This window comes from Argiope bruennichi, chromosome 1 (genome assembly GCF_947563725.1).
Source record: "Argiope bruennichi chromosome 1, qqArgBrue1.1, whole genome shotgun sequence".
Lineage (NCBI taxonomy): Eukaryota > Metazoa > Arthropoda > Arachnida > Araneae > Araneidae > Argiope > Argiope bruennichi.
The window spans coordinates 148,015,498-148,042,329 of NC_079151.1; the positions used below are offsets into that span (position 1 = coordinate 148,015,498).

A 26,832-nucleotide genomic window follows, 5' to 3' on the forward strand; every position below is an offset into this window, starting at 1 on the left:
TTTGAGCAAGACAAATGAAATTTCTATGCTGCCTTCGCACTAAATTTAAAGATTTTACATCAAATACTGAACTAAATCTATTTAGAAGAATTTTATCTCTCTGTCCGTCCGAATGCAATCGAATACGATATTTATAAAACGTAAAGAGCTAGATGGATAAAATTTGATAAAATTTGGTGGATAACTGTTTCTATCATCTGAAGCATCCGCATCAAATTTGGTAGTTCCAGCTCTTTAGAACATCAACAGACAGCGACAGACACTTATTTACCCTTATTAATTTAAGATTTCAGTCAAGCACTGGAAAATAGGTGAAATAAAAAAAAAAATATTCTAATAATTCATTGAACGGTTAGAAATGTAGAATGTAAGAAATGCAGTCAAGAGGACCGAAGAAAGTTTCCCAGTGGAATGAAGAGAAATTACTAACGACCCTGAAACACGAAAATTTTCCGGGCATTTACCCTAAAGAGCCCCGTTTTCTCTCATCACAGAACGGCTATCAAAGGTGACTTTCATGTCAAACGCAAGGAGAAATGTCCTGTTCAACCCAGGAGAAACATCCTTGCTTGACCAATATATATATTTTTTCTGTTCCTTCAAGGCCCCCTTTTTTTTCCCGTTCAAAATATCCTCACATGGGGAGGAGAGGGAGGCGCGAACATGAAGACGGGCCTGCAGCTTCACGGTCTATTGCACCCGAGTATAAAAAGTGTTTCTCCTTTTTGGCAGTTGCAGATTTCCCCCCTACAACCACCAGTTGACCAAATGCTCGTGCCCAGGAATCACGTGATGCTCCAGCAAGGATGAAAGTCTTTGGTGTTCATTAAATCAACTGGGAATAGAGACAGCCGGGCTATCAATCCATCCATTCTTGATGCTGTCTGCTGAATCGACGGAGAAAAAGTTTTAGTGAAAAAAGGCAATTTTACAGGGCAGAAAACGCTGCTTTGCAAACTAGCTGACGAAATTTGTTTAAGTTTAAGAAAACTATGATTGTATAGGCGAACTCTTTCGCTTTCTATCAAGGATCTAAAAGTATATTTCAACAATAGCCATTTACTTCAATATGAAATCTTGCCTGCTGGCATCCTGATACATCGAAGGCATAGGCAGATACACCAACAAATTGTGATTTCATCGTTTTTTATTTATTGTGAATCTTGAAATTGAAAATGGAGACGTTTTACGTTACATTATTAATTTTGCTCCTCTCGAAGCAATATGTATGCCAAGAAACAACAACGCTGCTACCTACTCTAGAACCGACGGTTGAAGTTACATCCACTGTAAGTTGAAATTTCTAGTAATTTAAATTTAAGATGAAATGTTGAACTCTTAAATACCCAGTTTTTTAGCTTCAAAGACGCACCATGCAAATTTACAATATCTAACAAAGATTATCTTGTGCAGATAATAATTGTATTTATAATGAAAACAATAATGAGCTGAAAAATTTGATGCCATTTTTATTTTTAATCTATTTTGTCTCTTAATTTCTTTTAAACGTAAAAAAAAGAAATTTCGCTTTTAAAGAATATCTTAAAATGCATATTTCAAGTTATATACATCATAATTTATATTTCAAAATATGTTTTATACAGCTCAATTTTTCTTTTATATAGTTGTGCATCATGATATCAGTAGGCTTAAAGCTGTGTGTAAAACTCAATAAGATTTGAAACAATGTGGAAGATTTAATAGTTTTCCAGCTAATTTTGTGATTCTGTGGTTTCTATCAAAAGAATAATCTAAAGCAAAGTAAACGAAAACTGAACTAATTTCTTTAACGAGACCTAATGATTTTACAGGGTGGTCACGGAAGAACCAATCAATGCAATGCTGCAAAATTTTTACACCGAATATTCATGATCTTACATTTTTTTAGTCCATCAGATAGCGCAACTAATGTAGAAAAAGTGATTTTACAGTGTTGGAGCGTCAACAAAAGAGAAAGTTAAATGTGTTCTATGGTTCCATGAATTCAAATCGGCCATTTCTGTTAATTTTCAATTTTGGAGTTACATAAAGCATAAAGTATTTGCAACGCCGATTGAAGTTACTGATGCACTCAAATTTTGGGTCACAAATGCAGTATCCTAATTTTAAGTGTATGTAATATTGGAATGTTATGTCGAAATACTAGGCAGTATTTGGCGAGAATCGACATTTATTTGAGCTACCAAGAGTGCTTACATTAATATGTATAAGTGGTTTTATTAAAAGTTTTATAAATGACTTTTCAATATACTGAAACAATCAAATATCATTGTTTTTTTTCAATAATGTTTTTATAATCGGGGAGGGACTTTGTGATCAGTCTCTATTTTTTTAAAATTTACCTTACTTGTATAAATATTTATAATAGAAAAGATTTATCATTAGCATCATTTTTGAAAATGGTTCTTGAATATTTCTAAGAATTATTGAGGATGAATATGCCACTAGATAGTTTATGATTCAAAAGAAAATTATCAAATATCAACATAAAAAAGAATGATAAAAAGATGAATTACCTATTGGTATGATTTAATAGTAAAAACAGTTGTAATATATATACAAAATTATTTTTCATTAGTATTAAATCGTTACATAAAAAGTGCAGTAAAAGAAAAGAATTTCGGACTCTTAGACACACACACACACACACACACACACACACACACACACACACACACACACACACACACACACACACACACACACACACAAATTGATAAGTGCGTCAGTTGTTCATAAAATTAATTAGCATGTTTTGTGTATCCTTCTAATCATTTCAAAAATCTTACATAATGTGACATTCATGATGGAATGATGACCCATTCCATTGATATGTCTATATGCAATTTATCCTCTATCAAGTAGTATCCATAATAATCCTAATCCTTTAGAAGCCTTTCTTCCAATTTTTTCATTTCTTGTTAACGAAATATATTTTTCTTGTGACTCTTTCTGATACGTTATTTTCTAGTCACTTACTTCTCTCACTATTTCCACATATTTTTAATGCATTGCACATTCAAATATGAAATTAAAGCGATCACAAGTAAATTGAAGCTTCCTTATATATTTCAAGCATGCATTTAATGATGCTACTGGATTTATTTTTTTCATTAGATGAGCACTTTTTTTAGGATTTATTCCCTTTTTTCTTAATCTCCAATACATGATAAAAGGTTAAAAACTTACAAAAATGACTGAAAAATCAGAAATAGAGTTGAAAGAATTTACATTAAAAACAAGCGAACTCAGTTGATTGAATTTTGGTTGGTATTGAAGTATATGAGAACGTAAATATTTTTTTAATCACTTTTACCAGTTAAGGCTAATTCTAGTTTTCAGTGCTTTTTTTAAAGAAATTGTGAAAATAGTGTAGATGTTTCATAATATTTCTTTCATTTATATTAAAAAATTATTCAAAAATGACACACGCTCAGTAAATATGAAAATAAGTTAATAATAAATCTACAATAACTTAAAATCACGATTCAATGTAAATAAAATAATTATCTGTTGAATAAACCTTAAATGAATGTGTGATTTTAGTCAATGAACTTGGAAGAAATATAACAACATAATGACAAGCAACTTTAAAAATATAGCTTTGTATAAAGAATTTTTAAAAAGAATAAAAAGTATAACTTTCAATTTTTTGGCTTCAATTCTCAATAAATAATATTAAATTCTAAACATACTTATAGAAAAAGGAAGAATATTCATGATAAAAAAAATACATAACTATTTCTTCAAATGAGTTTTAGTCGTACAATCAAGACTTTCTTCTCACCCATTCGATGTATTCCTCAATAGCGGGCACTTATAACTTGCATAAATCTTAAAATTTTCTTAGTTTTACGCCTTTCATTTTATTCCTCTTTTCAAAAGAAAAAAAAAATGTAATATTTTTTTGCAATTTTATATGCATTGAGTGCTAGAGTGCTTTCATAAAAATGTATGAATAATATGGTTTAAATATTATTAATCAGTTACAGATTTGAATTAGAAGAATACCATAACCTATTTTTATACAGAAATATTCAAATAAAATAATTCTCACAAGTGTGCTCAATACAAAAACATTGAAAATTATATAAATTTTATCCTTTAAACCTTCTATTTTTCAGAACTGCATAAAAACTAATCAATTAATGTTTTTTTTTATATTTACGATAGACAGTAACAAGGGCAAAATCGTTAAGTAAGTTACTCTTCTATAATACTTCAAATATTTAAAAGCTTTGTTTGCGATTTATCATTCTTTTAACGAGAAAATAGTTCCTCATTTTTTTTATAAATAGGAATGATTTTAAAACACGTGTCTGACAAATATTATTTTAATTTTACATTCAATAACTTTATAGTATTTGTAATTTGTCATTTTTTTTCCAATTATTTTTAAGTAAATGGCAATTTAAGTATTGAAGTATTTACATACAGAAGTTTCGACAAAATATTGAAATATTTTTAAAAAAGAAATTTTAAAGGAACGTTTCTGGTTTTAAAATCCAATACAGAATTAACTTTTAACATTCATTATAATGCACTTTTTAGAATCATTTGTGAAAGGTTATAAAACTAATGTAGGTGTCACTTCAAGCAGAATTTATAAATTTAAAGTGAATTATACAAAAACATTTTTACTTTCTTTAATCTACGACGTATTTGATATTTTGAATTATTGCTAAAAATTATTCTGCTAGGACTATTTTACAAAAGTTTTAATTGTCGCATTTTCGTGTTATAAACTACCTCAGATATCGTGTCATAAAATTTGCACGAAATAAATTGTCATGAAAGACATTCACCACATCTAAATCAAATAAGTGTTATTATTTCTCTCGAAAGGATTAGCAAATAGTAATAAACAAAGAAAAAGAGATTTTAAGCTTTTTATGGTTTTTATATTTCTATTCAAAAACAATAAACAATAAATACGCGCTAAAAATAATACTAAATGGATGATGAATTAAATCCTCAGAATTTTTCTTTAGATTTAAACAGCTTTAATAGCACATTTATCAGTGTATTAAAGTAATAATATTTTTTTTTTGTTTTAATCACTTCCGATCTTTTTTTTTAATTTTTGATTAATTCATATAAATATTATCAAATTCGAAATCAATTTTAAATAATTCCTCCCTGTATAGAATATAGTGTCATCGGTATTACATAAATATGCAAAATTTTAAAGCTCTAGTACAAAAGAATGCGAATGAAAATTCTATTTCAGGATTCCATATTAAAAACAAGATAAAGGTAATAAAATGTTAAAAAAATAATCTTAAGGAGAGTTGTTTCATGCCCTGATACATCAGTTTTGGTCATTCAATTTTAAACTTACTGCAAACGGAATCCGTAAGTCACATTTTTTCCTTGCTTTGGTAATATAATAAGCGGAAAGGCTTCTCTGTATTCATTCATTTCTAGATTAGACGCTAAATTTTTTTAAATCAAAGTTTTAAAAGTAAAAAATTTTTCAAATTATAATTTTTATAGCATTTTTTTAATATTATAAATGTGTGAAAAATCTATTAGAAATACTATTGGTTAAAGTAGATTGCATGGAAGCAGGAGAATTCACTTCTTAATCTTGAAAGTCTGTAGTTTAGAATATAATGAATCTAAAGTTAAGATTCGATTTAAATCAATTAGAATAAAAGCAGGCATGTACATGCTTGGCAAATCGTTGTCAGCTTCTTGGGTTTTTTTTAAAGGATTCATGCTGCTCAAATCAAAAGCATTCAGATTTATAGCAATAAGTTCAGTGTCTAGAACGAATTTTCTATAATATCTATTTCAAATGTTTGTATTATTCGTCAAAATGGCACCCTTTCTGATAAGTGGAACTGTTTTGCTAAATATAGCAGGAAGGAATTCCAAAATTATCTGATTACTTCTTTGAGCATTATCCCTTAAAATAACGCTATCTTATCAGCCAGCCTCCGGACAAAAAGCATCGGCGTAGGCGAAATACGCGTATCAGCATATCAGTATGTGGAAACTACGCGTATCAGCATCTAACAAGGGGAAAATACGAATCTGAAATGAAGGAAAATTTGTTTGACAATGCTGCCACTGAGATTTCTGGTGAATAAGAATGGATGATTTTGTATATACGATAGAAGTTACCGCGTGGAATTCCCCTTGAAAAAATGGAAATTTATTGTTTTGATATCTGCAACCGTGATTTTATCTTGAAGAAGCTTCTGGATTCCTCCAAATAATTGAATTAAAATGGGTGATTAGGACAGATTTCGATTTCAATAAAAATTGTAATGATTCATTGCCATATCGTATCTGAAATTTACAGGGAGAATTAATTAGAAGTATACTGTAAGTTTTCAAGAACAGCGATAACAACCTCCGGATTATCATTAATTTTAATCTGCTTGAGTCGGGCAGACTTTTATTTTTTTTGTAATTTCATCTTTGTGGCCCTCTCTGTGTCTGATCGTGCGTATAATAATTTAAAAATGCATCAGGATGAAATTTAGAATGTGGCATGGTAGATTGGTATCAAACTTGGACCTAAACATTGTCGACGGAAACAGTTCATTTTGTTCACCAAACAAAACCTCAGCTGTTTTCAGAGCATTATGGAGCTGCATAAAAAAATGGATCATGTTATTTAATTCTGTGTGTTGCCATTCACATTTTAGTCATATTTCCTGCCTTTTCATTATTGTAATTTTTTTTAACCTATACGTTGGCACTTCATCTACCCGATGAACTTATTTTAAATTTATATTACATTTTCGATGACAATAAAGTTTTATATAGATATTTATTTTTATTTTATATTAATTATAAATTTATTAATAATTAATAAAATTTCATAATAAATAAATTATAATTATTATTCATTTTATTCTGAAAACTTTTGAAGAAATTTCACAAAAAGCAATTGAAAACTTTGAATTGCTCCTGACATAAGAAAAATCAGAGCTAACTAACCACTAGCGAGAAGTCATATCATTATGTGGAAATACAGACTGTAGAATAGAACTGTCCGGGTCGTTTTTTTAAAGATACTAATTTATGCACCAGAACGTCGTTTGGTTCAGTTGTATTCAACTTGTCAGATATCTCTGTTCAAATGTTTTGTTGCCTTTATTTTGTATAAAATCTTAAGCGATTTGCTTATGATTTTGACCGCTCATATTCTTTTACCTCATATCTTTGGTGATAAACAAAAGGAAGGACTTCTAAATGACCACTTTATTATCTCAGTGAAAGAGCCATGACTCCATCAACGAAATAATGACATTCGTCTCTAAACGTTTAAGTGACAAAAGCAACAGCCTCCAAGAATAGCCTTCTAATCCCCAGGAAAGACAAGTTCGCAGAAGGTTTGGTGACCCTGAAACGAGTCGCATCTTCCGTTGATGTCATCCGCGCATAATCTCCAGGAGGAATGACCAGCCGCTCATTTACCTTTTTTTCGAAAGAATCCCTCATTCCATGCAGCCTTCGCTCATTTTCCTCTTTGACAATCACCTTCGTAACAGATAATTAGAATTATTCACGGATATTGTTGAGTGAGGATTCTCTAGGTTTTAAAAAACAGATAATGTTTGGAATAAGAATAAGTCATATGAAGATGTTCCCAGATAATTTTTTAATATAAAATTATGTTATTTTTTAGATATATTTCAATGTGGAGTATAGTAATGTATTTTCCATTGTTTGATACTTGCACTGACCCTTACAAAAGGGAATAAGGGCTGAACAGAAATTTAATAAATGTCTTCCGACAAATGTATCCGCTGAAGGACTTTTTCTCTCACAGCAGCTGAAGACAAAATGCAATTAAAAATAAGAAAATATGCCGGGCCATATCATTGTGATGTCATTCTTTATTTATTCTGGTAGTTGAACAAATTTCTCTTTAGATACATGGTTGGTGATTTCAACAAGATAGATATATTTCTACAAGATATATTTTGAATTATGAAGAATCATTGCATCTTTAAATCTATATTTTTTAAGTCATACCAAAAAAAAAAACAACAACATTTATTACAGTTATCACCTTAACGGTATTTAATAAGAATGACTTTCTGAAACTATTCTGCAATCATTGGAAGTAAAGTTTCATTGGAAATAAAGTCAATTCTAAAGCCCAAGAAGCCCTTCAAATATGCGATACCAACTTCATTTCTAAATCTGTCGCTCATCTCTGAAGGATGTAACTCACGATAAAGCGAAAGCACATTTAGGTATTATACTTCTTGTTTGACTTTGATGCTATCATATATATTTTGGGAAAGTGAAGGACACTGTCATAAAATCACATGGGCAACAAATAAAGCAATAAGTGCTTCAATGATGGGTTTGCTTGGAGAAATGGAGATTCGAATTTATTTATTACTGATTTTATTTGGAATTTCAATATACAGAAAAAAAGAGAATAAAAGAGCTCGTAATTATGAACGAGTAACAAAGAAATAGGATCACATAAGAATTGTTGTTTTGGAAAGCTTGCCGTTTCTCAAATAGGAAATATAGAATTTGAGAAAAGTATTCTTCTCGATGCTTGATAATTTGTAAAGGCAAACAAAATAATTAGGTCTCGGTCGCGAGTTTTATTTCAAATTGCACTTTTAAATGGGCATCAATTTTGAATGAAACATCAGCAAAATTCATAGTCTGACAATAATCATCTGGAAAACTTATGAAACAGTAAAATGCACAAAATAGAAAGCTATTTCTTCAGAGAATTAGATGATTAAAAAATAGCTTGATAAAAAGGAAAAAAAATAGTTGTTATACAATTCATGAACATATCATCTGGCGGTTGTAATCTTTATATTGCTATGCAGAAATACAAACTAAATATGACGAAATTAGTTGATTTAAATTCTGAAAAGCATTAGTCGCAATTCAATTATAAAAGTATATACAACATTTTCCTCTTGTGTATCTTTAAATGGACTGCTGCTATGCGAAGGCAACTTTAATTTAGCATGAAGAAAATTTATTATTTGTGAATTGTTTTTACTAACCAATATGAAATCACAATCACCACAATCAGTTATTTCGATTACATTCTTTTCGTCATATTATAAATGCTTTTTCTATGAGTTTCTAAAGTTAAAAAACATTGTTTATCTGAGATTCAATGTTTCTCATTTTGTAACTTACATCAAATTTATTCATTTAAAGGGGAAAAAAATACCGCCCTCTGATGATGATGCATTATTATTTTTAATTACATATTCTATTTCAAGTGTTTCAAAGCTCTCGCTGAATGCATCATCATAGTATCCATTCTTATGAAACCGTAGGAGCAAATAACAGGGGTGGTTAAATCTTTTTTTTTAATTTCGGAAGCAAACAGAAGCTACCTTCCGGTTTCCCATTCATGAATAATATTTTTACAACAAATATGGTGAGTAAAATTTTTACAATTGCGTCAAATAATTGTTTCATTAAATGAATCTAAGTAACGAAGAGTAAGATGTGATATGCTTTTTCTTAATATTTCAAGTTATTTGATGGAAGTGTCGAATATATCCATATTTAAAACACTTTTCTTAGATAAGAAGGCTACAAAAACTATTTAAATGGCATTAAAAAGAAGAAACGTAAAACTCAAAGAAGATATTCATTTCAGTTTTGTATACACTCAAAGCATTATCGATACATATCTATTTTTTTTAATCATGTTAAAATTTATACTCAGCATATGTCGAAAGAAGTATATGTGCGTATATTTTGTTCATCAAATTTTAGATTTTTTTTGTTGCATGATACGGCATTAAAAATCCCGAATGAATAAGATTTTTAGCACGGGTTCATGGATCAATTGATTCATTATAAATTGTAGAAACAAATGACTCTTCGTTTTCAGATCTCTTTCGATTAGCCAGCACACGTCTTGAAAAATCTCTCGAGGAAGTCTGAACAATTTAATTCTAAAAATTAATTTGAATGAATTACGGTAGTGATTAAAATAGCGGGAATCTTTTTGAAAAAGTGCATTGCAGTAATACTATGAAGTTATATATCAGTTTAAAGATAACTTAACCAAGTATGTAATGCAAGAATGAATCGTATTCTTCCATTTTGAGATGGAGAAACAAAAATTATGTCCACGTCATAGAAGAAAATCAATCAGGACGACGCAAAGTGAGATAACGGAATGTGATGTGAAGTTGAGTGCGAAGACCATTCGATGTAGAATGTAGGAATCCGGTCTAAATTCAAGAATTCTAACGAAAGAAAAAATCATTAAAAAAAAGGTAGAACTGGGCAAATACCGATATCATCTGACAGCAGAACAATGATACAATGCGATTTGGAGTGATGAGACCAAAATCTCACTATTTGACAGCGAAGGCATAAAATATGGAAGGAAAGGAAAAGATTTTCATCCAGCTTGTATTACATTTAATGCTAAGTTAATCCAGTGAATGCTGCGATCTGAGATATTTTAACAGCAAAAAACGTGGGTAGAATGTGTGTGATGAATGTTAGTTTTAATGTTTAAAATATATTATTGAAATACTCATTCCTAAACTGCTGTCCGCTTAAGAATTTATATTTCAACAGGATTCAATTTCATTCAGATATGTAAAAACTAGTTTCAAGACAATCACATTTCGCTACTGAACTGGATTGGGAATAGCATAGAAATTTAAAGAAACCATTGATTTATTAATTTAATTAAAATCTAATTGATTAAAGTAATAATCAGTCATGGTATCGCATTGTCGCAGTTGAGGAATAAAAGTATTGGTGAACTCCACAGGTGGTGTTTCTATGCCATAATTGACCCTAAAATTTCCCCAATGAAGTATTCTTAAGCTTCCTTTTACTATCTGGTAACTGCTGTTCCAATACAAATACTTATTATAAAAATATTGTATTATATTTTTGTTTCACTTATTTTGAAAATGACGTATAATTTTATTGTATTTCTGTTAATAAAATTGCTGTTCTGAACATGAAATCTCAAAAAAGGCGTTCTTTCCAAAAGGTTTCCACAGTGTTGGCCACTACTGTACGAGCTAGAAGACTCATTAAAAATGCGACGGTGAGTACGTTCTTGTATTTAATAATGAAATTTTGATTTTACTTTTATAATTAGTAGTGCTAAAACACATATTAATTATCTGGCCTACACTTTTATTATAGAATATTTGACACGGAAAGTTATAGGCAAATCATAATCAACAATTAAAATAAAAAATCGCGTAGAGTCATTTCAGCACTTGAAACTACACTACTACTACTTCTAAATGCTCTTATATACATAAAAATCGACTTAAGTTTCTAAAATAGAATTTGTCCCCTAATCAGAAAAGAAAAGATCATATATCAAGAGGAAATATGAGATGAAATTTAAAGATGCGTTTGGAATGGAGCGCAATCCGATTTTTACTACTGCGTATTTTATCTACTTCTGTTTAATTAGGATAAAACACTTCATTAATTATATTAGGAACGTTCTTTGCTTTATTTCTGTCCACTTTTTAACTGAATTGATTGTATTATTATTTATTTTCAATGCCTATTTTTAACAGAGTTATATTCGAGTAAGAGACAATGTGTCCTATGTATTCATTGCTATTTTTCATTTTGAAGGATTTGGATGAAACCGCAAAAGCTTCAACCACTTCAGATTCACTAAAGACTGTTAGCTCCACTTCTTTGGCAACTCCTGTGAGGACAGGTAAGGAAACGCAATCCAATTCACTTTGCTAATCAATTAAAATGAAATTTAGTGAGAACTTAACATGAAGCACGAAACTGGACATTCCTCAATCAAATGTTTATCCCCAAAAAAGAATTCGTCTTTACTAGTTTTCAGCTATCAAAGATAATAAGGATTTACCCAATCCTCTTTGTAAAGTACGTCTGATCATAATGGCCCACATTTAGTAAATGGATATTTCCAGAAATTTCATGCCGTTTTTTTTTTTTTTTTTTTTTTTTTTTTTGTTTACAAATTACAGCTTCTACTCTTTTTTTTACAATGCTATACATTAAAATCGGAGATTAAATGTAGGAAACAAAAATACGTGCTTCAAAATATGCCCCCATTTGGTTCACATCCATTAACCGGTTCGATTCATCGTTATCTTGAAGACTATATATTTGTTGTCGACAACCCGACTCATCAATATAATAATAGAGTTTGTACATGACAAAAAAGTGCCACAAGTCACGTTAAAAAAATTAATAATAACTGACGGAAAAAAGAAGTTATAATTGAAAACCTTTACGCATGTAACTGGTAAAAATCAGGACACATAACTATATAAAAAACTGATTGATTATATTAGCGTTTTCGAGTTTGTTGACATTTGAAATCTGAACCATGACGAGAAAACATAACAGCCAGCGATTACTTATTCCAAACCTTCACTACATTAGCAGGAGGTTATTTATGCCAATGAATTTAATATGGATCAGATCCCTGTGGCGGATTTCTTACGTAATATCGTCTCGTACCGCTAATGTGAAGTCCGGTTATCACAATCTCCAAGAATGTTGGCGTTTGCTTTTAAACGGCAGAATGATTGAGAATGTCTTGTAACATGTACGAGAATTCTATTTCAGGCCTTTTTTTTTTTATAGGAATTTAAGCTTACCATAAAAGAAAAAAGTTTACTTATTCTTCTTCTCCATGAGCCAATGAAGGACAGGAATCAAAGAATAAATTAAACTATTTTCTTTTCTTTTTCATTAGGAAAGTTTTTATTTGGAATTTATTTTGAAATATATTCTTTTTTATTTTAGAGTTTTATGTGCTAAACATTAGCAGAATTCGACATTTTAAATTTAAAATTTTCGTTAAAACTTTAAATTATCATAAGACAGTAATAATTCCCAGTTAAGATTAAGTATTTTGTCTTACTTTTTTTTAAAAACCTCTATACTTAAGTATATATAATACAAACATTTTTGCTCTTTAGAATAAATTTCTGTAATTTATACATTCATTTATTTATTTTCTCTGGAAAAACTTTTATGTTCTAATTAATAAAATAAACATTTCACCAAAATCTCTTTCGATGAATATTTTATGTAGTCTTGCAGTTTCATTTGGATTACCTGAAATTATGTGCATCACTTAATCCAAACGAATTTAATAAAAAGTGAATGATTTTTTTTTAATGAAAATAAGTCTTTATATATGAGTAAAAGAAAGAAATGACTTTCGAAATACAGAAGCAATCTAGAATAGTAAACAATTATGTTATGTCACTGTCCAAAAATTTAGTGAGAGAATTTTTCCTGAATATGATAGCGTAGTTTCGTGCTTACTTAAATACATCATAAATTCATGCAAACTTCAAAAATTCGGAGTAAAAAAGTAATACTCGGGGGAAAATTTGAGCAGAGGATCATTAGATTAAAAAAAATGTATATAAAATTATTCTAAAAGTTACTGGATACTCACGCGTAATACTGAAACCTTTTACGCAAATCAGGTGCAATAAAACATTTGTCTGGAAATGGATTCATCGTTCATTTCCGAAGCATGTTATCTTACCAGATCCAGCGTCGGTTGTTAAATTTTTCTAGAAGAAGGGCAGTTCAGAACTATTGCAATGCGAAAGTTTCGCTCGGAGAAAGGACTGAAGGCGCATAAAAGGCCTATTTCAGTGAATGGAATACTGGATTTAATACTACACTTTGAGGAAATGGGAGGAGGGAGCGTCCAAGAAGAGGCAGGTCACACTTGAGCGCTGACCGCGCCCATGTTGTGAAAAGTGTCATGGCAATATTTGCAACCGAGATATCAACGGGGAGTTAAAGTGCTCGTGAAGCTGGGAGAATAACGGGGATTTGACATATTTTATAAGGAATCTTGTATATATAACTTCACACAAGTTACTTCCGGGTGATGCATATGAAAGGTTAAACTTCCATTTAAGAAGCAAGGAATATCTAAAAAAGATGCAAGGTGATTGGAATGAGTGTCCTTATTCGTAGCACTTCGTAGAAAAATCATTTTATAACCATAAATTCCAATTCTTTGCGAGTTTTTTTAAACAAGGGGAAATGAATAGCAAAAGTCTTGAACGAACGAAAAAATTATCTTTTCTAAAAAGTAAATTGTTCCTAGTAAAATAGTTTTGCGCGAAAGTAAAGCCTTAAAAAGGAGATCCAATGAAGCCAAATGAAGCCTTTAAACGAAATATAGCAACTGGAAATATCACTTTATTATAGGAATATATAGCTACATTGTGATTTGCATTCAACTTTTAACAGTTGCTACACGAATTTAAAAGGAAACGTTGTAGCATTAACGTTTGTAGCACAGTTGACCTATCAGGATGCAATACGTAAATAATTGAAAGCAGTCCTCTTCGTAGCGCTGGAAATACCCTAGACAGAATGACCTCTTGAGAAGGCTCTGCAATTGTGTTTTGTATGTTTACATCTCAATTAGTTTGTTGAGATCTTCCCCGATAGGAGCTTCATTAGACAATGCGACAGACAGTTTAAGATAAGGAAAAATGTTGACCCAACCATCAACACAATACCTTGCATAATCTCCCTTTTAATTAGTACGTTTCAGAGTTCAGATCCCTTTCACGCCAGAGTGTCAATAGCCAGATCATGCCCGCAGAAATTTCGCATAAAAAAATGAAGAATCATACTGGAGGCATCTAGGTTGATGTGAAGTTTGTTTACCCAGGCCCAAGTGGAAGTAAAAAATAAACGCGAAGAAAAAAAAAGTTATGAACAGGATCCTTCATTAATTGCATAAGCGTAATTTTGAGGCGAGGCGACTCGGCATCTCCTTGTTATCGGGCGGGGAAAACAAATGAAAGAGGGAAAGAAAAGATTCACGCAATAGAAGGAGGTTTTCTTTGTTTGTCTTTTGAAGTGAAAGTTGGAGTTCCTTTTATGTTTGACTGGAAGGCTCCGCTGTACCCTTGACGAATGAATGCAACCTTGCTGTCTTAATATTGTTCATCACCAGATTCTTCAGAATGACTGCGGCTGTGACTACACCCGGCTGCGGCGCAATTCTCTCATTAAAAAAGACTGAAAAGGAGAGGATTGTAAGACCCTTGTAATGTCTGATGTCCATTCTTTTCTGTTGGATTTGCGAATCTTTTGTGGAGAGGCACGTTCGGAACAGGATGGGGTGGGGGGAGCGAGGGATTCATCCAAAAGAATAAGAACTTTGTTTCGGCTGTCGGAAGACATTTATTAAATTTCTGTTCAGCTTCTTGGAACGGAACACGTGAGATGTTTTGAATCGAAAGTGGTTTTGGACATTTGGAGTCCTTGTAGATTCTTCGGAAAAAGATTTATACTTTTTAACGAACTTTCTATTCTTTTCAAATCATTCATGTGTTCATTTGAATGTATTTAAGTCTCTTATTATTTTCAGTGCTCAAAGGTTGACTGAACTTTATATGAAAAATATTATTCAGATTGACAGAAATATTTTTTTCTTCTGAAAATGGCCGGAATGGAATGACAATCAAACGGTAGAGAAACTGGTTTAAAATTTTATTTCCGTCAAAATCATCGTGTATAGAAGATCCCTTTATTACAGTGACACAGTCAAAGTTAGAAATAGATGAAGAAATCATGTACTTTGATTTATTGATTGATGATTACATTCTCATTAGAATTTAAACGTACTTTATGGTTAAATGGGGTAATCTTAACTTAGAACTTTGGTCAGATTAAAAAAAAAAAAAAAAATCTGATCCTAAACATTTTATTAAAACTTTCATGCAGCATCAGTTGATAGAGCCTTCGATCTGAGTAAATTTATAAACTCCAAGCCTGCGTACCCGATGAACCCTTTGAAGAAGCGTATCTAGAGTTTTAAACGCTCCAGTTCCGAAACTGACGCTCTGACAGTAGGCAAGGTATCCCTTGGTTTGGTTGGAAAGACAAACGTTGCAACATATTTATGGGCACACTCAATAATGAACTGTTCCCGCAGGACGCTTTGATTGTGTTGAAAGGGACAACCATAAGATTTTTTCTCACACTTTTGATTTTTTTTTCAGAGTTCGGTTTAAATATATTTTGCATTTCACAATTTTTTAGACCAAAATGATTTTATGCTATGATGACTCTAAAGATAAAACATTTAAATGCATTTTTACATTCCATAGTAATTTTTACTCTAAAATAACATCATATTACGTGCGAAGACTACATTAGCATAAAAAAGTTTTACATTCCACAATTTTTTACTATAAATTTTACATCAAATTGTGAATTATTTCATTATTAGTCAAATATAAAACACCGGAAAGCTAAAGTTTTTCCAGAATTTTCATTTTCTCGAGATATCCCAGAAAATGTGACATTCAGGATTTCTGCAAATGTGAAGGGATGTTTGTTCATTGTATGTATAAAAAGCCTGGTCAATTTAAAATCGCTTCTTCTTGGGGCATTAAACATTCTTGTAAAGCTAAAATGCTGAGATGATATCTGATCTAAAATAAACTCGAATGTTTACGTAACGGACGCAAACTTTTTATACATAAATAAATCAGAAATTTGTAGGTTTCAAACCATATGTTTGTAATGTAACATATGATAAAATATCAGATGGTGATTCTTTTAGTTATTATTAAATTTACAGATTAAAGAATTTGAAATGAGTGAATGGATGTACTTATGATATAATGCAAGTTGCCAGAAAAAGTGTGTTGCCTATTTTCCCTCAGAATATTTTTCTCAACTTTGATAGCATAATAGCCTATAAACAGGTTCATCACATTTGTTTGTAAGAACGATTATTTTAACTCGAGAACGTTTTTAATTCGGCATACTGTGTACCAATTGTTTGACGCGAAAATCGTTTAAAACATTCTACAAGGCAGATTATTATAACAAAAGTTACCAAATTTCGTATGTAATATTTTTCTTATGTGGTAGGTGCTCATTGAGAATTCTTTTGATTCTCTATATGCTTTTAATTAATTAAAATGCATCAAATTTCCCCATTTATTTATTATCAGCTGATGCAATAGATTTTTTTTCGTTCAGTTGCTTTAGAAATGATCTGTTTAGTTGAGAAATTGATTTTTGCAGTACAGCATTTCATTTGAAAAATTTATAAATTTAAATTACAAAAATATTTCATTACCAAGACTTGATTTCAAGCTTCCCTTACAAATTTAATACAAATATCTCACATTCTGTATTATTCTGATAAAATTTTATAAATGTGTAGGCTCGACTTAAAACTGAAGCCGAAATGATGTTATAAAAAGTAGAATAAATAATTTTTTAGTAGGATAACATAATCATTTTAGAAAGTTTCAGACTAATAGTTCGAATTTCTTTTCGGGCGTCGGTAGCCCAGTTGTAAGGACTCGGCCTCGGAACCGGAGGGTTTCAGGTTCGTAACCCGATTTCACCGAAAAACCGTCTTGTAATAAGAGGGTATGGTGCACGTTAAATCCGGTGGAGCCAAACGCCCTCCCGCTGGTGTGGTGTGGAAATTTAGAGAGGGTAGTGTTGGCTCAATTGTCCTCCTCGTCAACTGAACGTGGCTCAAAATTATGGTCCGTCCTAAAATAGCCCTAGTGTTGCCTTAAAACGCTGCTTTAATATAAAAAAAATCGATTTTTTTTTTGGAATTGATATGCAATTATATCAATTTATCTATTATTCATCCTCAAATTATTTTCCTAGTAGCCTTCCCTAATTGCGACAAGAGCTGGTCTTCCATAGATTACGAGTTGGTCCATCCGGGTTTCCCAGATGACTACTCGAACGGCATGCTTTGCCGCTACTCCATCAGGAAACACTCGGACTCTATCTGCGGCCTGGAGATCACCTTCAAGAAGTTCGACCTGGAGACAAGTGCGGGCTGCGAAAAGGACTTCCTCGCCATCGGGGATGAGAGGCTGTGTGGAAATATACCGGCTGATTCCGTAGGTGAGTAATTCATTTCAGTTTTTCATACACTATGCAGGGTGTTTCAAAATTTAGAACAAAAACTGTAAAAGACCGATGGAATACGGTTAGATAAACATAAACGCCCCTTATATCACAGGTTTTTAAGAGTGGTAGAGGCGATAATTGATGCATTTGAAAATGGTATTTATAACAGTGGTATAGATAACAGTGGTATTTATATTAGGACCCCCCGCCTTGGAATTGCAATAAAGCAACGCAGCCCTCTTGCTCTGTCTTCAGGAGTGAGTTAATTAGGGCGATTAATGTAGGGCTTGATGCTATCATATTTAATGATTGTGATTTTGGAGAACTATGAATTTTATCGTATAGTCGCAGTGCACTACAACATCTTAGTGGCTGGTACGCTGCAAACGATGAAACCAGTGTATCTATTCTGCTCAAACTGAGGAAGATCTCTCAGAACCACGATGTCCACCTCCAATGGATCCCATCAGACGTAAATATTAGTGGTGAGGAGGTCGCTGATAGATTGGCCAAAGAGGGTAGTGAGAATGAAACTGCCTCTGGCTCTTCGCTTACTTATCAACAACTACACTCAAAAGAAAGATCTAAACTCAATTTTATATGGCGTATTCCACTGCAACAATGGTTCACGGGAACATCCCCTGGCACTCTGCTGTAAATCAAATGTGACCGTAGCTCCCAAACTGCTTTGATTAGACAAAAAAATGGCCATCTTAAGTGTCTTTCCTTTGAAAGTGGTAGAAATATCCATTCCATTTGTAAAACATGCTGTGACCCTCCAGCTTCACCAAATCACATTCTGGGTTGCATCGGACATTCTAAGGGAGACTTAAGGTCCGATCCCCTTAATATTATAGATTTTTTGGCGGTCAACAACCTACTGGAGCTGATCTGACATATGTCGAATCTTTTGAGGATAAGCAACAATAACAAATAACAACGAAGGAAGGATGGAAAAACAGATTAAAAAGCATTTCTTAAGAAAAAATACACAAAATTGCAAATATTTATGCTGAGATACGCTTCATACTGTTTAAAAATGAGCCAGTTTTTTTCCTGAGGCAGCTGTAGCTACCGAATCTTGGTTCGGCATCCAATTGTGCGGATTCGTTACAAATTCGTAACTTGTAGATGATTATGATCCAAGAAGATTTTCATTTGATTGTACAGGAAAAATGTATTCAGTAGAGACAGGGCGAGAAGGCGATGGATTTGTCCTAATTGGAAAGTACTTTCTAGTGCATCAATGAATGAGTGGCGGTCAAACATTATGAAGTGGTCTGTGGTTGTGTAAGTTTAAAGTTATTTTTTAAATTAATAACAAGAACTTTTTAACACCTATGTAGCCATGTTTTATCTGAATCAAACTTTTCAATGATTGTAAAAATTTTTTTAACAAAATGATTGTTTAAAAATTTTTTTGCAATTACTTTTTAAACCTAGTTTTGAAAATGATGTTTCTTTAATTTTACTAACAAAAAAAAAAACAATAAATAATATGAAGAGGAATAATAATAGATAAATAATATTTTTTACCGGGAATATATTGATAAACAAGTGAAGCTAAATGAATCTGTTTCGAGAAGGAAAGTTCAAGCTTATATTTTAAAGAATATTAGCTTGAACAAGGATAATATTTTATCATTTTTCATAAAAAAAAAGTATTTTGATTTTCTAGCTTATGCGTTGATGAAAGACAAATACATAGGTTTACTCATTTAGCTGAACTTCTGCAATGTAGTGTAAATTTTGTTAAGATTGATTTACGCATCTATTTGTCTTGAACACGCACTAAACGTCAGTTGCAATAAATCATTTAAAGTCATTTATTGTTTAGAAATTCCATTCTAAACATTATAACTTTACTTTCATGTTAAGTCTTATTCATTTCAATTAATAATTGTATGTGAATCTAAACTTTTGAATACACATCATTTGATTAACGTTTCTGAATTTGTTCTGACTCATTTCTCTCTCAAATTATGTGTGATTCTTAGATATCTAGTAAAAATGTAAAAGCAGAAGAAATGAAATAAAAAACTGTTGCATTGAAATGTATTTGGGCAAAAGAAGCATATAGTGCTGGCTCGTTAGGACAATAAGAGCAAGAAAAACAGATAAAGTCAAAAGGTCCAAACATTTTAATAACCCGAGTTCTTATAACATACCCACGAATGTAGATCACCAGTCATATGACAAGCACTAAATTTACACCGGAAGGTCATAAATCTGCGAACACAATCTTGATACAGTCTTCATCGTATTAAGTCACTGCGTATTTTACTTGCTCAAAAAGTACGGAGCATCCTTCTTGGTAGGCATATAATCTTGTTTCTGCGGATTATCACGAGCCAGAAATTCAGAATTAGGGTTTTTAAACACATGCATTTATCAGTAAGTTGCGTCTCTGAAGCTCAAAGCATGATTTATAAAAATATATTGCATTTGAAAATCAGTTAGTCTCCTCTACACGTCTTTAAAAATTAAAATCACCCACATTGTTGTGAATTTTTATTGATTACTAAATAAAGTATTTGTATACCGAATGGCATTAAAACTAAACAGAGCCTTTTATATTAATCATATTAGTGAACTAATGAAAGCATTACAATTTTCAACTTACTAGTGAAGTCTTTGGAGAAAAATACAATTTCGTATGTACCTGATTTCAACAGTTATTTTTAAAAGATAAAAATTAACTATATATACACACAAAAATATTTGTGAATTGAAACATTTGACCATCTTTTCAAGATCTGCTCTGTCAAAGCTATATCTAAAATGACAGATTTCAGCAACTGTAGTTTTGGCGCGACAGTCGTAGATTATTTGTATCTTATATTTCGTAATCGTAGATTTTACTATAGGATGTTATTAAACTTAAAATTGAATTTTTTTTTCAAATTGACTTTTGCCAGTGCAATACCCATTTGATGAAGGATCCAATCACATTCCTCTGGTTTTCGGCACCAATGACAACGGCACAAAAGGGGGATTCCAGATCCTTTTCCAGCAAATATCTATCTGCGAAGAGGACCTCAACGGTGAGTATGCTCGTTGATGTTTAAGCGCAAAATAGATTTTAAAATAATTTTGAAATCGAATTGAAAATAAAATGAAATATATTGTATCTAAACTAAACATTGATTTATAATTCCATGTATGTATCTTTATCTTTACTTATAATAACAATGAATGTGCCTGTAGTGGCGCTGTACATGACAGACGATGGGCGAAGAGCTACTAAACTTGGTTCATGCGGGAAAGGGATTATATACACTTCGGAGAGATTTTTTTTAAAATTTTAATTAATTAAAAATTAAGGAAATTTTTGGCGTTTTCCGCAATAATTTCCACAAATTTTACAGTACAAAAATGAATTTTACATCATCATAAAGTTTAAAAAGTTATTTTTTCAATGAATCCAATATTTTAATAACTAAATTTCTATTTTTAATAAATTTTTCAAAAACATATTTTAAGCATATTTTCCAACAATTTATTTTCTTCAGAATAAAAACCAAATTGAACCTTCACGAACACGTAATGCGTATGTGGTAGAAATTAGTTTTTGTCAACTTAATGCAACATGTTGAGAAAAGTTCAAATTAAAAGATTAAGTTAACTCTTTTTGCAATTAAACATGGAAAAGTGTAACAATCAATACGAGTCTGTATGAAATGTGATAGTTTCTAAAAAGAGTCAACACAAGAAAGAGTTTTATGTGACTTTAAAAATATTTATATTTTTAATATAAGATTTTAGTTTTATTTAAGACAAATATGGTGTAAAATGTGTAAGAGATCTACTTTAATCGGAGCCCAACAGCTAGTTTGTAAACTTTTAGTAATGTGCGTACAACACACATCTAATAGAAATAGTCTAAATGAAGTTCATAATTATTTTTACGTAGTTTGAGTCAATAAATGCTCTGCTGAATTACGAATTTTAAATTTTAATACAGATCCTTGGTTCTAAGGGTACATTTAATAAAGTATTATTTATTAAGACACTAATATTTTATTACATACGTTTTCGATACTACAACTGATTGACTTATGAAAATTCGAATATCCCTATTTAATATAAACGAATGATTTTAGATCCCTACATCGACCGTCTTGAAGAAAATTCCTCAAGGCTGATAGGTCTGAAATAAGGAAATTGTTGATTGCCCTAAAATTGTTATTCGACGTTTTTTTTTTTATTTATATGCTTTCAATGTTTTAAAATTGTTATTCAATGTTTTTATTTATTATTTATTTGTGGCCTAATTTGACCATAGAAAATCGAAACGTTAGATTTTTCGCGATTATTTTACGGAATTTGATTCACAGGATTTTACAAAATTTCGTTTTCATAATTGTTTTCTGAAATATATTTATTTACTGAAATAAAATATTACTTATTTAATTTAAATTCTTTTGAAAATAGTACTGAAAAATGAATTGTATGAAGAATCAGAGAATTTTATATTAAATAATTCTTTGAGATATTGCTTAAATTATAAAGAAATTTTCTATAGTATCCATAAGACTTCAATGCTGAAACACTCCATTTTTTACAGTCATTCTTTTAAAATGCATATTTAGTTTCAACACATATTTTTTTTATTAACTGAAGTTTAACCGATTTCGTTTCAATTTAAAATTTAAACTTTGTGTGAGCTAATAGAATATTAGAGAAATACTTAGTACAATGAACAGAACGTCTTAAGGCTTCGATAATAGTATGTGTTATATGATTATCAAAATTTCAAACTTAAAGATATTTTACTGAATAAGCAATTAAGATTTAAGTTACGTAAAATGTTTAATTGAAAATTCATCGAGCATTCATCCTGGTGAACCAGCTGGTTGCCAAAGGCGGCTAGTTCTTTAAAAAAAAACTGACTTTTGTTACAACGAATTTTTTCTCGCGCATACTCATTAGTGATTCATTTTCAAGGAATTGATTTCGCGTACGAGACCGGAACTGCTATTACACATTCACCACGTAAGAAATTTCTGTTTTAATGGATCTAGTGTTATTAGAATTCGACTAACCCATTCGAGGAAATATGTTAGTAGTGCAATAATTCAAAATATACAAGATGCCAGAATGATCGTTAATGAACTTTAAAGCAGGTCAAGTTAAAGTAAGTCAGTGAATTAAGTAAAAAAATAAAGTACAAAAAAAAAATCTGATAAAATGTTGAATGGGAAACAGTTTTACAACAGTACAACAGCTCAGTTGCCAGAATAATGACATGCAAAGCATTTGTCGTTTCACATGGTTGAAACGGAAAATTATTGCTGATAATAATTAACACATTAGTAATCATCCTTATAAATATTACTTTCAAACGAACTAAATTTCAGGTCATTTATCATTTATAACAAAATGGCAGTTGTCGTATAGTGCATTTAATCGCATGGCATTTGCCATTTAATGCGCCTGAGAAAATATACTAAATACAGTTGAACATTTTGAAAATGTTACTTTTCGGTAACAACAACAACAAAATGAGGAGAAAAGTATTACGGTACTCTCTCATTTAATTACGGTATTTTTCAAGTGTTGGAGGAAATTTTAAATTAGGATAAATATTTATACACCAAAAAATAAAGGAAATAAACCTATTTTTTTAAAATATTTTTCAACAAACAGCCGAGTGAGGATGGATAAGTTAGAAAAGCTTCCAGCAGATCGGCACTTATTCACATTTTTTGGATCGGCTTCCGGGTAATTAAATCCATTTCAATCAAGTCTAATCCTACGCAGGTTTTGGAAGAGAGCCCGGCAAAGTTGAGAACTTTTAATCGATTTTGGATGGCAAGAAATACTCATTAATCACCAAAAAGGATGGCAATTCTTCCTCATTGTCTGTCGGATTTCAGAATTCTATATATTTTTTGGCAACATACATTATTCAACGATGCGGCCATAAATCTTTTCGATACTGCGTTTGTTTGTTTGACAAAGAATTTTATACATGTTGGCACTGTTTACTGCGAAGTCCAAAATCTCTCATTACTCTTCTGGTATTTGGCGAAGCATTTTTATTATTATTCTCTCAAACAAACAGGATGAGATATTAAAAGAATTGATTTATTCGAACTATAAGTAGAAAAAAAAAAGGTGCTGATATTCAGGTCATTTTCAAATATCCTTGTTTCATAATTTATTTCAATAATTAGTCTCCTTTACAGTAAGAATCCAGGAAAAAAATTATTCATTTGTAATAAATAACTTGTTTAGAAAAAGCTGTAACATTTTGCATTTTTTTATTCGAGTGGAAAGAAACATTAGAAAAATGGCATTGGGAACATAAATTGCATAAAATATGGGATTAATTTATATAGGTACCAAACTAAGTCTGTATATGGAGGTCAAGTTTTCTGAGAATGAATTAAGCTATTCATAATAAAATAAATAAATAAAGGTCTCTTTCCTTATCTTTCTGTTTAATGATAATGTATAATACTATTATGGGCAATAATTTAAACCATGACATCATTTATAGCATTTGGCTAAAATATTGAATTTTGCCATAGATACGACATTATATCTAAATTATTGTGACTTAACAATAGCAGCATAACCTAGAAAAGGGTATGAACAATCCATGTGGTTATTTTTAGAGCTTTTCTGCAAATAAGGAAAATAAATTCTAAACTCTTTATTTCCAAAATACTTTACTTAACAATATTTTCTTTCTCTTTTGATAAAACTAATTTTATTATTCGATTTTTAATTGATGGGATTCTGTCATTCCTTGAAACTATTTAGCTCAGTTATATATATATATATATATATATAAAATATACCTTTCGTTTTGAAGCAATATGAATAAGGTCTTTGTAATTTTGGACTCTGGTCTAATGATAAGGACGACACTTGAGCCCGCGCTTTCTTCTACAGGCTCCTGCGCCACAGAGCGGTCTCAAACCCGAGATCTTACTGAAAATTTATTTTTGAAAGATGTGTATTGAAACAACTAATGGACTAAAAACTTCCTGTTTCAGAGCAAACTTTTGAATGTAATAAGCAAGAGGAGACGTAAACGCTAGCACAAAGCACTAGACCACGAATCATCTGAAACGAAAACACCCGTTAATTCGGGAGGAAAAAATGTCGCAAATGTTGATCAAAATAGAATATCTGTAATATTTTTGACATTAGCGTTTTCATTGCACAACAAGAGAATGATATATTGAAAAATTGCAGATATAGGGGTTATATGGAATGAAATGCCCCCCCCCCCCTTCATATTTGTAATGAAACTATCAATAATTTAGTATTCAAAAGGTTAAAATTTCCCCAACTTAAGTAACTGTACTTGTTTATTTCTTCAGTGAAATAATTTCATTTGTGAATGCACGCAGAGGAAATGTTAGCCTCTCTTTCTCTCTCTTTTCATTGAAAATAATTTAGGTTTCATAAGGCCATAAATCTGGTTTACTCTTAAAAATGATTATTATTACTATTCCTTGATTTAAAATTCTTGAAAACAATTCAATCAATCAATCTTAATTCAATCTTATTAGCAATCAATTTAATTATCTCAATTAATCTCTCTGATTAATGCAATCAATCTCAATGCATCTTATTAGCAACTAGCATGATTCAAGCTGAAGAAATTATCCAACTACAGAGTGAACGTTTTTTTCTAAGGCACATTCAATCAACCAATTTGGTAATCGATTGTAATGGAGAATACGAGGAGATTCAAATTCAAATGTTTCTTCTCCAAGAAAATAGGGATCTTTTTTGTTTCTTTAACCTCTAATTCAGTTTCAAAGTCGATTAGGTTGGTGAAGCTATATTTATTTTAAAATTATTTTCCCTTTGCAATTTTTCACATAACTGATAGGAATCATACTGAACCGTATTTATGTTTAAATCGATTCTTAAACGTATGATTAAACGAAATGTAAAAATTTTCTTTTATTTGCACTTTCATGAATGTTGAAGGTATTTAAGTCTATCTAAATTTTGTTACAGCCATTCCTGCCATCCACGCATGCGACGTCCTCATCACTGACCCTTCCGGAGAGTTGGTCACCCATCGGTCGCCCGAGGACGCTCTGGGGGACCCCGTCTGCCGCTATACCATTGGCAGAAGGCACTCTGGATATTGCCATGTGGAACTGGACTTCGTCGATTTCAACGTCGAATACTCGCCCGGATGCATTGGAAGCTATGTTCAATTAGATGGACACCGATTCTGCGGCACTGCACTTAGAGGACAAAGAAGTAAGATATCTAAGAGGTAGAAATGTTCTTACGTCTTGCTGAAAGTATTTTATTAACAAAGAGTGTACTAAAGAGTATATACATTTTTAATGGTCAGTGCATAAACAATTTGTAGCATTCATAAAAAGTTGAAACTTAATTTAATTGAAAAACATCATAAGTGCCAAGGATATAAATGAAAACGTATGATGATAGAAACATATGATTAAGAGCATTCAATTGCAACAAAAAGGCATGATGAAGTTCAATGTGAAGTAATTGCTCTGGAGATTCCAAATGACAATCGATTTCTGGTCAACCGTTAATAATGCTTATGACATTAATAAAACTGCTTTAGAGATGCTCTATTTCTAATTTACTATATTAGAATCCAGAACAAAATAAATCAAATGTCAATTTATGTAGGAATTTGAAAGGCCAAGAAATGGTGGCCCAGATGCTGACTGGCAATAGCAGTTCCGAAAAATGACCATTAAGGATCTATGGCAATCTCATATGACTATGTTCTTAACATTATTTTTAAAAATAAAGTTGAATGGCAGAAAAAAATTTGAGCGATGCTCCACCGAGGACATAGAATTGTCGAAACGGATCGCACGTGTTTCTCTTCATATTGCTTCCTACTTTCGAATAGTTTTCATACGGATGTTGATTTCCATTGCAACGTGGTGGAATTCCGACGAACAAATGGTTTCTGATGCTCTC

At 31.2% G+C, this 26,832-nt stretch overlaps 1 protein-coding gene across 2 annotated transcripts in view; it reads left to right on the forward strand.

The window, feature by feature from the left end:
* The first annotated feature begins 752 nt into the window (after window positions 1-752).
* LOC129975933 (cubilin-like) overlaps window positions 753-26,832 on the forward strand; it is a 70,612-nt gene continuing 44,532 nt past the window's right edge. The window contains exons 1-6 of one of the 2 annotated variants that reach the window (XM_056089230.1): window positions 753-1,289; window positions 10,982-11,038; window positions 11,590-11,677; window positions 17,638-17,883; window positions 20,808-20,933; window positions 25,876-26,127. In XM_056089230.1, the coding sequence (XP_055945205.1) occupies window positions 1,176-1,289; window positions 10,982-11,038; window positions 11,590-11,677; window positions 17,638-17,883; window positions 20,808-20,933; window positions 25,876-26,127 (883 nt within the window). In that variant the 5' untranslated portion in view covers window positions 753-1,175. The remainder of the gene's footprint in view (window positions 1,290-10,981; window positions 11,039-11,589; window positions 11,678-17,637; window positions 17,884-20,807; window positions 20,934-25,875; window positions 26,128-26,832) is intronic. The other variant, XM_056089238.1, reaches the window with a different exon arrangement.